The sequence below is a fragment of the Pituophis catenifer genome, unplaced genomic scaffold (genome assembly GCF_029215685.1).
Source record: "Pituophis catenifer annectens isolate HBS135680 unplaced genomic scaffold, rPitCat1.0.hap2 SCAF_2, whole genome shotgun sequence".
Classification (NCBI taxonomy): Eukaryota; Metazoa; Chordata; class Lepidosauria; order Squamata; family Colubridae; genus Pituophis; species Pituophis catenifer.
In genome coordinates this window covers 186,654,950-186,668,847 of record NW_027256882.1, presented here as the reverse complement: position 1 = coordinate 186,668,847, position 13,898 = coordinate 186,654,950, and the positions used below count along the sequence as shown (strand labels likewise).

The 13,898-nt window shown below is 39.5% G+C and overlaps 1 protein-coding gene across 1 annotated transcript in view; it reads left to right on the top strand.

Moving 5' to 3' along the window:
* PHC1 (polyhomeotic homolog 1) overlaps positions 1-13,898 on the top strand; it is a 170,827-nt gene that overhangs the window by 73,891 nt on the left and 83,038 nt on the right. The window contains exons 5-7 of the mRNA XM_070938332.1: positions 9,461-9,610; positions 10,711-10,866; positions 13,209-13,710. Of these exons, the coding sequence (XP_070794433.1) occupies positions 9,461-9,610; positions 10,711-10,866; positions 13,209-13,710 (808 nt within the window). The remainder of the gene's footprint in view (positions 1-9,460; positions 9,611-10,710; positions 10,867-13,208; positions 13,711-13,898) is intronic.

The window sequence follows — 13,898 nt, the reverse complement described above, 5'->3', positions numbered from 1 at the left end:
CAAAGTATTGATCAAGAACACAACTGAGAGCCAGAAGAACGAGATAGAAGAAGTATTAGGATTACAGGTTGCCAAAAAAATTAAATACCTAGGAATTTGGATTACATCTAGATGTTCGACCCTGAAAGACGATAATTATATTCCCATAATTAGAAAAATGAAACAAGACCTAGATAGCTGGAAAAAAATAAAACTATCACTTTTGGGCAAGATAGCCACAATTAAGATGAACATCCTCCCCAGAATATTATTCTTATTCCAAAATATACCGATAAATCTAAACAAAAAAATTTTTTTTTAGAATTAGACCAAATCATTAGAAAATTTATATGGGAGGGAAAAAAACCGAGATTTTCCATTAAAATTTTAAGGGGCAAAAGAGATATAGGCAGATTTGGACTCCCGGATTGGGAAACATACTACAGGGCAGCTAAGCTAGTTTGGTTAAGAGACTGGATCACCCTGGAAAATGAGAGGATTCTCACTTTAGAAGGCCATGATTTGCAAAAAGGCTGGCACGCCCACATTTGGGACACAGAGAAGAAAAGGAAGACACATTTCCACAGACATAAAATTAGAGACTCCTTGGTACAAACATGGACTCAGATTAGGCAGAAATATTACAAAAAAATTCCAAATTGGCTCTCAACGATGGAGGCCCTGACCCACCCAAATAGGTGGGAGAGGGAGAAAATGGGCAGATACAAAGATATTTTGGACGAAGGAGGGAGGCTTAAACCAAATGATATCTTACGAGAGCAAGGAATAACTTTAGATTGGTGGACTTATGCACAAGTAAAATCCAGATATCAGAGAGATAAAGAACAATACGGTTTAGAACTTGGACCAAATGGATTGGATAAAGTCCTGATGGGAACAAATAAAAAGATTCTGGCAAAACTATACAATTATTTATTAGGCGAGGGTAAGTTCGAAGATGTCACAAAGAACCAAATAATTGCATGGGAGAAAAATATAGGGCGTGATATAAATTTTGGGGAATGGGAGGAGGCATGGAACAGAAATCTTAAACTTACTAGAGCGGTGGCATATAAGGAAAACCATTACAAAATGTTGCATAGATGGTACCTAGCCCCGGCCAGACTAGCAAAGATATATCCCAATATACATCCCAACTGTTGGAAATGTGGCCATGGTCAAGGCACCTTCTTTCACATGTGGTGGACATGCCCGGATGCGAAAGGATACTGGAATAAAATTAGGAGGTGGTTACAAGAAATAATTGACGAAGATATTGAACTAACACCAGAGATTTTCCTCCTGGGAATAATAAAGAAACCATATAGAAAGGAAATGATACATTTAATGATCCACATAATTACAGCTGCTAGATTGGCATATGCACAGTACTGGAAAGAGAAAACTCAACCACCAGAAGAGCTTACAATTAAGAAAATACTCGAGTGCGCAGAGATGACTAAATTAACTTATGAATTAAATGATGAGAAGTCAGTTTACTATATGGTATGGGAAAGGTGGTACAAGTGGTTGCATGACAAAATGAAAGAAAGATCTAAAGGTGTGTTAAATATTGGTTAAAAGTGAGTTGAAATGTCACCAAGTACTATTTATCTAAATAGTTAAAACACTGCACATCCGATACTAATTGAAAATGTTATCATACTTATGTGTTTTATGTTTTATGTTTCTGTTTGAATGTTTGTTTTTCCTTTTTTTCTTTTTTCTATTTTTTCTTTTTTTTTTGTTTTGTAAAAAAACCTCAATAAAGTTTATATATATATAAAAAAAAGACTGTTCACAAGAGACTTATGAATGGGAATGGAGAAAGTGGATAGATTATGTTCAGAACAAATATCAAACTAGGAAGTATCAAATAGCCTTTATTTGAAAATGATATATTAAGATAGAAATATGTTAATGTAATGAAGATAAAAAAGAAAATTAAGGGGGAGGGAGGGGTTCAAGTTTTATATAAGTTTTATATAAAGGTTTTTTTTTTATTTGATATGAGTATACTGTGTGGAAGTCTGGGGGGAGGGGAGGGTTAGGGAGGTTGGGAAGGTTGGGGTGGGCTGGGGGGGGAAGGGGTGAAAATGTAATTGTAAAACTTTTGCAATAAAAAAAAATGTAAACCTCCAGCAGCCCCTTTCACAGCGGAGTGGCAGCGTTGGTGAAGTTTGGCAGTGTCTGCCATTAGGCGCACATGCCAGCCGCTAGACCATTGGAAGGGCTTCCCTCGTCTGAGGGCCCTTCTCTATCTCTATCTTCTCTTCTCCTGGCGTTCTTTCGCTGCCCGGTACTCTGGCGGCCTCCTATCACGGCACAGGGGATGCGGGCGCCATTGAGGATCGCACTGGCTGCAAGGAGCTCAGCCTTGTGTGTGCAGAGCGGCGTGGCGACAGGGCCTGGAGCCTTTACAATGAACAGCTCGGCTAGCAGAAGTCCACCTCTCCTCAGGGATCGTGAGAAGGAGGAGGGTGGCAGTAGACAGAGCAGGGCATGAAGAAGGCCTGTAGCCTCTGGGTGATTTGGCATCATTTAAATTCTGTTGGGAGCTTGCCGGGTGCGGCAGCCATTTTGTCGGCCTTATAACTGGCACGGAGAGGAGAGCTGTCATAGGGCTCAGTTTTCAGCCCTCCAGCACAGCGCAAGTCCTTGGAGGGCAGTGTGAAGGGCCCTGGGCCCGAGCCCGCTTTAGCCTCTTGAGATGAAGAGGAATATTGATACGGTCATTCAAAGAGACCAGAATTAGCCTGAATGCGGCCGTTTTCTGGCAGCAAGGCTTGACGGGCATTTTGGCTCAAAGCAGCCGGTTTCAGCCTGCAGAGCAGAGTGGAGTGTCAAGTTTAGGGTGCTTGGCCCTTATAATACTGCTGGACTTGTGACCTGACTGCATCTGACCAGATGAAGTTGGGTTAGGGTTCTCACTCGCAGAGAGCTTCCGGCCGGGGCTCAAAGGGCCATTATCATAAGACAAGGCTTGGTAATGCAGAGGCGGCTGCAAAACTCAAGGTAAAAGCCCTAGCTCTTAAACGCCCGTCTAAGGTCCAAAATGGCGGAGGAGGTTCAGCTGATGATCTCAAAGCTTGGAGGGCCCAGAGATGGCAAATAAATTTTTATCTTGGAATGTCAATGGTTTAAATTCTCCACAAAAAAGAAAGAAAATATTTCACTACTTGAAGCAATTTCAGAATGATGTTATTTGTTTGCAAGAAACGCATATTAAATCCTCAGATCAAAAGTACTTGATAAATTCGAAATTAGGTACACATTTTGTGGCATCAGCACCAGAGAAGAAAAATGGCCTAGTTATATATGTTAAAAGAGGCTTATTGGCCAATTTAATTGAGGCTGACACTCAAGGTAGATATATTGCAATTGAATTAACAACACAGAACGGGAAGCTGCTTGTAATTGGAGTATATGCACCTAATCAACAGCAAGACAAATTTTATAAATTTTTACATACCAAAATACTACAATGGGATTATAGATCTTTACTTTTAATGGGTGATTGGAATGGGGTAATAAATACCCAGAAAGATAAAAAAAAGTCTTTCCAAGATATCCATGCGTGCTAAGTTGCCTAAATCTTTTTTTTTATATTTTGGAGGATATGGAGCTGAGAGACATTTGGAGAGAAAGGAACGTATTGGAAAGTGATTTTACTTTTTTTTCAGATAGGCATCAATCTTTTTCTAGGATTGATTTTATATTAACCACAAATGATCTTTTTTCTAGGGTGAAGAAGACGAAGATATGTCCAAGAACTTTAACTGATCATAGCCCGGTTTGGGTGGAACTAGAACAGGAAAGAGGGGAAAGGAGGTCTTGGAGGTTAAATGAGAATTTATTTAGATATGTAGATAACTTGAGTGAACTTAAAAAACAAATGAAAGAATTTTTTGTTAACAATATGAATAAAGGTACCTCGATGGAAATGGTATGGGATGCGAGTAAGGCATATATGAGGGGAACATTAATTTTTCTGAACAATAAATATAGATTAAAACAACAAAACAGAAAGAGATAGAGGAGGAAATTAAAAAGAAAGAACAATTGCTTATAACTAATCCGGGAGACAAAAAGGCAAAAGATATGATAAATATCTTAAGAGAGCAATTTAATATGTTAATGGCTGAGCAAGTAGCAACCAGCATACAATATGCCAGACATAATACATTCTGTAATGCCAATAAACCTGGGAGATGGTTGGCTTACACGATGAGAAAAAAACAAAAATCACGTGTTATAGACAAGATAGAATTTAGAGGTAAGGAGATTTACCAACAGAATTTAATAAAAAAGGCTTTTTTGGAGTTCTATACAAAGCTATATGCTAAAGACTCAATTCAAGATGTTGATATTGATAGATATTTAAAGATAGATATTCCTGAACTAACGCTGGAACAGAGAGAAAGATTGAATCAGCCAATAACTTCCGAGGCAATTGTTGGGGTAATTAAACAATTAAAAATAGGTAAGGCTCCGGGAACAGATGGACTAACAGCTGTTTATTCTAAACATTTACAATCGGAAATGCTAGAACCACTTAAAATCTTATTTAATAAAATACAGGTAGGAGGAGGAGTACCACCTTCTTGGAAAACAGCTTTTGTCTCACTAATCCCAAAGGAGGATCAAAATTCCATCAAACCTGAGAATTTTAGGCCAATTTCACTTTTGAATACCGATTATAAGATTTTTGCTAAGATACTAGCTAATAGATTAATGCCAGTTATACAACAAATAATTCATAATGACCAATCAGGGTTTATAAAAGGGAGACAAATGAAATATAATGTTAGAAAATTGTAAACCTACTGGAATATTTGGAAAAAAATAATAAAGTCCCTGCAGCGTTTATATTTTTGGATGCATAGAAAGCATTTGATCACTTGAACTGGCAATTTTTGTTTAAAATAATAGAGAAAATGCATTTTGGGGAATATTTAAAAAATCAATTAGAGCGATATACCAGCAGCAAACAGCACAAATAATAGTTAATGGAGGTTTAACAGAGATTTTTAGAATTGAGAAAGGAACAAGGCAGGGGTGTCCTCTGTCCCCATTGTTGTTTATCTTGACTTTGGAAGTGCTATTGAATAAGATACGTGACTCAGAAAAATTGAAGGGTATTGTAATTAGACATCAAGATTATAGATTAAGAGCATTTGCAGATGATTTCGTTGTTACCTTATCCCAACCTATAGAGTCGGCTCCATATATATTGGATATATATTGGATCAATACGGGCAAGTATCAGGATTTAAAGTTAATTCACATAAGACGAAGATGATAATTAAAAATATGTCTGTATTTGAAAGAGATGAACTAGCAAGAATAACAGGGTTTGAAATAGCTAAAACGGTTAAATATCTAGGAGTGTATATAGCAGCTTCAAATACAAAATTATACAAAAATAACTATGAGGATCTCTGGCAGAAGGTACAGAAGGATATGGAGAATTGGAAAAAATTACAGTTGTCTTTATTGGGAAGAATTGCAGCAATTAAAATGAATGTGTTACCTAGATTCTTATTTTTGTTCCAAATGATACCTGTGCTTAAGAAGGATGAAAATTTGAGAGAATGGCAGAAAGGTGTTAATACTTTCATTTGGGCTGGGAAAAAACCCAGAATAAAGATGAAAATTATACAAGATACACGTGAAAGAGGGGGTCTCAAAATGCCTAATTTAAGATTATATTATGAAGCAGCGGTCTTATCACAAATTAGTGACTGTTTAACTTAACTGAGGGGAGAATTTTGAATTTAGAAGGGTATGATTTATTATATGGATGGCATGCCTATTTGTTATATGACAAAAAAGTGGATAAAGTATTTAAGGCCCATATACTTAGAAATGCTTTGTTGAGGGTTTGGAAAAAATATCAATATAAGTTAAATTATAAGATACCTGTATGGGCAAATCCTAGACATGCAATAGAAAATATAAGTATAGAACAAAAATAGGAGGTGATTACCTATAAAGAGCTTCTTATTATAGAAAGGGGGGTAATGTATTTGAAATCTTTAGATACATTGAGAGAAGAAGGTATAATTTATACATGGTTTCAGTACGGTCAGCTTCAAGCTAGATGGAAGGAGGATCAAAAAACTGGCTTTGTGCAAAATGAGGAGAATTTGGTAAAACAAATTAGAGATCAAAAACAAATGCATATTAAAAGGCTGTATAATGCTTTATTGGAAATAGACTCTGAGACGGAACTGGTTAAAGACTGCATGATTAAATGGGCGCAAAATTTTCAAGAGCCAGTGATGATGGAGACTTGGGAAAAGATTTGGACTAGAAATGTGAAATTTACACAAGCACAAAATTTAAGAGAAAACTTTTATAAAATGTTTTATTGATGGCATTTAGATCCAAAAAAATTATCATGTATGTATCCTAATGTGCAAGCTAATTGTTGGAGATGTGACTGTGATGATGCAACTTATTATCATATATGGTGGACTTGTAGAAAAATCAAAGCATTTTGGATAAAGATTTGGTGGGTGATGCAGAATATTTTTAAAAAAAGACTGAAATTTACTCCGCAGTTGTTTTTACTGGGTATAACTACGGACTGTACAGTTGCAGAGACTAAACTGATTTTGAACTTGATAACAGCAGCAAGATTGTTGATAGCACAATATTGGAAGAAGGATTTTTTGCCTACTATTGATGACTGGATATTGAAAGTAACTAATTTAGCTGAAATGGCTAAAATTTCAGCATATTTGAAGGATCGTACACAAGAAAGGTATATACAGGACTGGAGAAAATGGATTGATTATATTCAAAATAAGTATCAGACTAAAAAATATCAAATAGCTTATGAATGATTTTTTTAACTGTATAAACGCTATATAAGTGATATTAGAAGTATTATGTCTAAGAAGTAGGATTTTATCTATGGGGGTTAAGAATTTTTTTTAGGGGGTGTTAGTTTAATGGTTGGTTAAGCAATTTAGTTTATTGTTAAAAGTTAATAGAAATACCTTGTGTTCTGCTCTGGGAAGTCGGGGAGGGGGAGGGGGGGTTGGGTGGGAGGGTTGTGGGGAAGTTGTATTTGTTTCACTAATAAAACTTTTTCAATAATAATAAAAAAAAGATTTCATGCCAGGCCTCTGCAACGGTTCTTGTTACCGTTCCAGAGATTGGGTCAGGTCAAAGTCAGGGTTCTGGGGGTAGTCCTGGCGTCTCTTCGCTGGTGGGCATCCAGGTGCATGGCGCAGGGTTCCTACTTCATTGACCAGGAACATATTATGGTAACAATGGATGCCAGTCTAACAGGATGAGGGGGTCCATTGTCTGGACCAGGTGACTCAGAGAACTTGGTCGAGGTCAGAGTCGCAGCAGAATATCAATTGGCTGGAGATGAGAGCGGCCCGATTGGCGCTCAAGAAATGCAACCATTGTTTAGTGAACCGCCATGTACTTCTGATGACTGATAACATAGCGGTCAAGGCCCATGTCAACAGGCAGGGAGGAACTCGATCCAAGGCACTCATGGAGGAGGCGAGACTCCTCTGTCGCTGGGCACATTGTAGGGGTGGACAATGTAAGAGCAGATTGGCTAAGCAGGGCCCCTCTGGATCACTCAGAGTGGTGCCTGCATCCAGCATTGTTCAAGGAGATAGTGTGTCGGTTCAGCCAGCTGATCATAGACCTCTTTGCGTCACCAACGAACAGCCAGCTTCCATGATATTTCTCCAGGTTCCCAACTCGGGGCGGAGGGAGTCAATGCCCTTCACTCTCCTTGGCCCAGGGGTCTGCTGTACGCATTCCCCCCATGACACTCCTACCAGGTGTCATCAGTTGGATCCTGCAGAACAGGGCAGAGGTCATCCTCATTGCTCCACATTGACCCAGACGCCCGTGGTTCGTGGATCTGGTGAGCCTGTGGAGGATTCTGCCAGACAGGGTCTCCCTCAGCCAGGGGCCAATTTGCCATCCAGACCCCCAGTGGCTACACTTGACCTTGTGGCGGTTGAGCGGGGACTGCTGGAAAGGCGGAATTTCTCTTCAGGCGTGATACGAACGTTGCAGGCTGCCAGACGCCCATCCACGACGCACATTTATGATTCTACCTGGAGGACATGTAGAGCAGTAACAGGAATATCCAGGCGACCAAGATTAAGGTGCTGCAGCTGCTCGAGTTCCTACAAGCAGGTTTGGAGAAGGGGTTGGCACCAGCAACACTTCGTAGGCAAGTGGCAGCTATTGCATCAGTGTTAGCCTATGGGAGGAGAATATCGGTGACACAACATCCAGATGTGAGGAGGTTTCTCAAGGGGGTCACCAACTTTAGGCCTGCAGTCGTTCACCGCTATCCCACCTGGATAGCCTGGAGTCTCTCCTTCTCCACAGAAAAGGGGTGTATCAGGTAGGACCAACACCCATTTTCTTTATTGATTTTTCATCTGCCCCCATATAATATCTGGTCAAGTGTTGTTGGCTCTTTATAAAAGCCATATGTCTTTGCATCTTACTCGTATCTCAATTGTATTTGCAGATGTGGCCACCATGCTAAACCCACACCTTGATTCTGTAGGTCCTGTTTAGTTTTAAGTTCCCCTTCCTCATTCAAGATATCTTTATATGTTACAATTTTTCCAATTTTACTACATTTGGGTGTATCAGTGCTTCCATTGGTGAGAGCCAGACTGGTGATTTCATATAGATTTTTGCTTTAACTTTTTCCCATACTTAGAGTAGAACATTCCTTACATAGTGTCTTTGAAAATATTTATGTATTTTATTCTTTTTATACCACAATGAATGAAGACATTTTTAAATGGGATACTTGTCTACATGACGAGGAAACTGAAGTTTAAATTAGTGTCATCAGAAAAAAAAGCTTTCCTTTACCGCAGTTTTGACTGGTTTTGCATGATGGTATTGTGACTTAGAAGGCCATTATGCATGTCTTCCAATTATTGAAGTTTTGAGATATTGTGGGAGATTTCTCCTCCTCTCCCCCCCCCCATAATCTACTGTTCTCAGAAATAATGGGCTGTGCACCACCCGTTATTTTTCTCCATGATTCTAAGCTTTGGATCTTTGATTTTGTTTCATTACCAATAATTGCTCACAGTATATTGTTTGTAGTATAATGTTTGTAGTTTATGCTTTTACTTGGCGGTTCACCGCCCTGAGTCCTCAGGGAGAAGGGCGGCATACAAATTTAAAAATAAATAAATAAAATAAATAAATATTAGCTATGGCATATGAAGATGATAAGAATTATATCTAGCAATATCTGGAGATCAAAAGTTGGGAACTATTATTTCAGAACATATCTGGACTCCTGAAAGCTATAGAAAAGACATGAAATCAGAGTATGTGAGTAATTGCTGGACCTAGTTTGGTATTTTTAGTCACAAAGTCCAGGTACCGTTTAGAAATTGCTTCTCTTTTGGTTTCCATTGCTATGAATTCCCACTTTTTGCTGATTTTTTTCATTTTACAGATTAATCTGGCTACCACATCAGCTGCACAATTAATCAGTCGCTCACAAAGCGTGAGTTCACCTGGTGCCACAACACTGACACAATCAGTCCTTCTAGGGAACACCACTTCACCACCTCTTAACCAGTCACAAGCTCAAATGTATCTTCGGGTAAGAGTTTTCATTATAAATCTTCTTTATCTTCTTGTTGTAGTCTATCATCTCTCTCTGCTTACAACAATCCAGTTGGGAGTTAGCAACCTCTATTCCCTTGAACACTTCAATGTATATATAAACTACAGGGACAGAGTATCATTTAGAATTTTATTTTCTATAACTTTAGAGACCCTATGGCACTTACTGGGAGTTTTGAGAACATTTTAGCAGAACAAAAAGGTCATCTTTTGGTAAATCTTGGCTGCAGCTCTTACATTTGTTTTAAATATGCTCTAGTGAAAATGCTCCCATTCTGCTTTTTAAAATGGCTGTGAAGATTTGGCTCTTCATCTAGGCCTTCAATGGGAACAGTGATACCTCTCAATTGTGTTTGCCATATTTTTTTTCTTTATTTTTTTATGTTTTGTTGTAAATTCTTTGATTGTTGCAAGACACTCAGAGTGATTAGAGTTGAGTAACAAACAAGTGTAAGAAGTTATGACTAGTTGCATAGTCAGTCAGATGTTAAGACTGGCTTTTATTATTTATTAATATGATTTCCATGTTCTTGTATCAGTATCCTAGTTTACTATCTTTCTTGTTTTTAGGACTAGATGAAGGGAATGCTATAATTTTAATAAGGCTACTTTTGAAAGAATTTTTTACTGCCCCTTCTCCCCATTGCCTCTGGGTACTAATCGCAGATTTGTGAAAAGCTAATGCTTAACTTGCTTGGTTTCAGATTTTTGTTTTAGATTTAGAGAATAGGTTCTCTTCATTATAGTTCTGTAATATGAAAATACTTTCTTAACTATCACAAATAGTACAGGTCCCTTACTTTCACTATCCATCCTTCATTACTACTTGTAAACTAATGGGTAAATTGTTAGGTATCTATTATTGGCACAATAGTGGGGAAAAAATGATAATTTGCCCTCTGTAAATAAGTAATGTCTGCTTTCTATCTGATGAAGAAAAAACTGCAAATACAGGATGAGTTTCTGTTGGGAGACCCTAGATCCATGACAGATTATAACATTTTTGCTTTTGGTACATTTTCTTTCTTCCTCTCTTTTACTGTCCCACCTCCACACCATCTAATCTTTCCCAAACAGCCGCAGCTGGGGAATCTGTTGCAGGTGAACCGGACTTTGGGCCGCAATGTACCTCTTACTTCCCAGCTCATCTTGATGCCAAATGGGGCTGTGGCTGCTGTTCAGCAGGAATCACCTTCCACTCATGCTCCTGGGGTCCAAACAGACACAGACCAGGTCAGTGACACCCTTTTCCGGGGGTTCCCATGACCAGCCTGACATATCCTAATCTTGTGTGCATACTTAAATTTCATAGTGTCACTAATAGAGCATTAATTTTATGCTGTGTTCTTGTTTCATAGCAAGCATTCATCATTTACTACACACATCATTGTTGCAGTGAATTTATACAGTTGAACAGCTATGTTAATATTTGCGTCTGTTGTATCCTCATTCTCAGAATATGTACCATTTATTGTGCAGCATTAAATATTATATTTTTCGGAGTATAAGATGCACCTTTTTTTTCCCTAAAAGAGGCTGAAAATTTGGGTGCGTCTTATACTCCGAATGTAGCTTTTTTGAAGCTTTTTTCAGTCCTAACAAGATGCTAACAAGGTGCTAGCAAGTGAAGCTATCTTCCCAGCTTTGCTTGCTTTCTCGACTCTTCGCTGTGCTTTAACGAGGCGCTAGCGAATGAAACGGTCTCCATGCTTTGCTCCGACTCTTAGCTGTTCTTTAGAAATTTTTTTTCAGCCCTAACTAGGTGCTAGCCGAGTGAAGCAATCTCCCCGTGCTTTGCCTGCTTTTCTCATTGCTGCTTCCTCTCAGCTGTGCCTTAGAAGCTGTTTTTTATCCCCAAGCAGGATAAAAAACCAGCAAACTAATGTGCTGAAGCTGACCAGACTAAGGACGCTAGCCAGATGAATATCCGGTAGGCAGATTTTTTCCCCCCCTATTTTCCTCCCCAAAAAGTAAGCTGCGTCTTATACTCCAGTGCGTCTTATACTCCGAAAAATAGGTTAAATGCTTCTGACATAATAAGTATAAATAATTATTAAATAAAAATTTGGGGAAAAATTATAAAAGGAAATTGTTCAAATAAGGGGTGAGTGGAAATTAATTTGCTATAGGAAATTGGAAATGTAAACCTGTAATAATTTAACTGTAACTCAGGATATGTAGAGATTGCAGAATTATTGCCTTGTAATTCTAGCCTGCTTGATCACTGAACACTATCTTTCTCATCACTGCTTGGCACATTGGAAAGATGGGGGTGGCCCACACTATTCTGCATCTATTTTCTATCCCATATCTATTTTCCATCTTAAATGCTGTTTCTTTGCAAAGATCAACTTTTGCCAGTTGTAGTTGTAGGAATGTGAAATAAGTACTGTATTTTTTGGAATATAAGACGCACCTTAATTTTGGGGCAGGAAAACAAGAAAAAAAGAATTCTGCCTCTGCCTACCAGCACCAGGATCAGCGGCGTCCTCACTTCCATTCAGATTTTGATAACAAGTAGCACAGATCTTTTTATCAGTTTAAAACAAATCCTATCACTCTATTTAATTGGAGTGACAAAAGGAGGAGGAGGGTGCGTGGCTTTGCAAATTGCTTCGGGGAATCAGGGAGGAAAAAAGAGCATTGCCTCCATGCATCGTGTTTTCTGGCGTTTTTCTCCCCAATTCCCCGAAGCAATTCGCAAAGCCATGCACCCTCTTCCTCCTTTTCCGCAGTCTCACTTTCTCTTTCCTCCCGGCCAGATCTGTCTCCCGGGCCAGGAGCAGAAGCCGACCACCCTCAGCCTGGGTAATCTGGAGAAGGGGCAGGCCGGGTGGCGAGCCACCTTGCTTTACACCTCTCGTGCAGAAGCGCCCGCTCCGCAAGAACATCGCCTCTATGCATTGCGTTTTCTGGCGTTTTCCTCCCCGATTGCCCGATGCAATTCGCAGAGCTGCGTGCCATCATGAAAACACGGCAACGGTTTTCGGCCAGTTCCAAACAGCACCCTAACCGTTTCTGCCACCCATCTCCCAGTGTGTGGAGACTGAAAATGCGATGCTCATTTTTGGCAGTGTGAGGATCCCCACTGCCTGAAACTGCCGGAAAATGCAACGCACGGAGGCCGATAACCTCCCAAGGGTGGGGGCCAGTGGGTGGGTGGGGCTACATTCGGACTATAAGACGCACCCAGATTTTCACCCTCTTTTTGGGTGTAAAAAGGTGCGTCTTATAGTCCGAAAAATATAGTAGTCATCAGAATGCTGTAACATCATTCTGAAGTAGTTTGCTCAGAACAGTATTCATATGGGGGAAAGATGTTTTTATCTAGTTCTGCTCAGGTAATGCCATGTGATTTTAACTTTAAAGACAAGAGATTAAAACTTTGCCAAAGTAACCAATTCTTTTATAAATTACTTGAGCCTCCTTCCCTGTGGTATTTAGTGATATTGGCCCATTTTGGACCCAGAGGAAATTGGACAGTTTTCTTGCAGATTGAATAACAGTAAATTTTAGGACACTGTGCCCTTTGAAACCTACAGTAATGGCTTATTCTTTTTCCTTCTATTGTCCAGGTGCAGAATTTGGCTGTCAGGAGCCAGCAGACTTCAGTAGCTAATGCATCACTCCAAGCTTCTACTCCAAAGGCTACTTTGCCAGGGAATTCCCAGTCTTCAGTAATACCCCAAGCTACTCATGCTGGCCAGACTTTGACAGTAACACAAGCATCTTCTGGCAATGTAGCCCAGTCACTCAATCTCACCCAAGGTGCAGCAGGAAGTAATGGCATTTCTGGAGGCATGGTCTCGTCAGTAGGGAGTCATGCTACCACTGGGTTGAATCAATCAACTTCATCTGGCCCAGGATCCAACTACCAAAGGAAAGGCACTGGTGTAGTTCAGCCTTTACCAGTACCTTCTGCTCCCCAGGCAGTGACTGTGAGCCAAGGAAGTCAGACAGAGGCAGACAGTGTGGCAGCAAAGAAGGCTGAAGGTGATGGTAATGGGCAACAGACTGTGGGCATGAATCTGACCAGAACAGCTACACCAGCTCCAAGCCAAACTTTGATCAGTTCTGGTATGTTACATGTGATTCTTTTCTGCCAATACCTTCTTGAAACTTTTGTATTCTTTGACAAGGTTCACTGCTTTTATAATTGCTACCTGTCACAGGCAAGATAGACTTTAATTGGATTAGCAAATTGGTACTACTCATTGCTGTGTTGGATTAGATTGAAGAAAAAGCTCCATGGTTCTTGTTCCTGG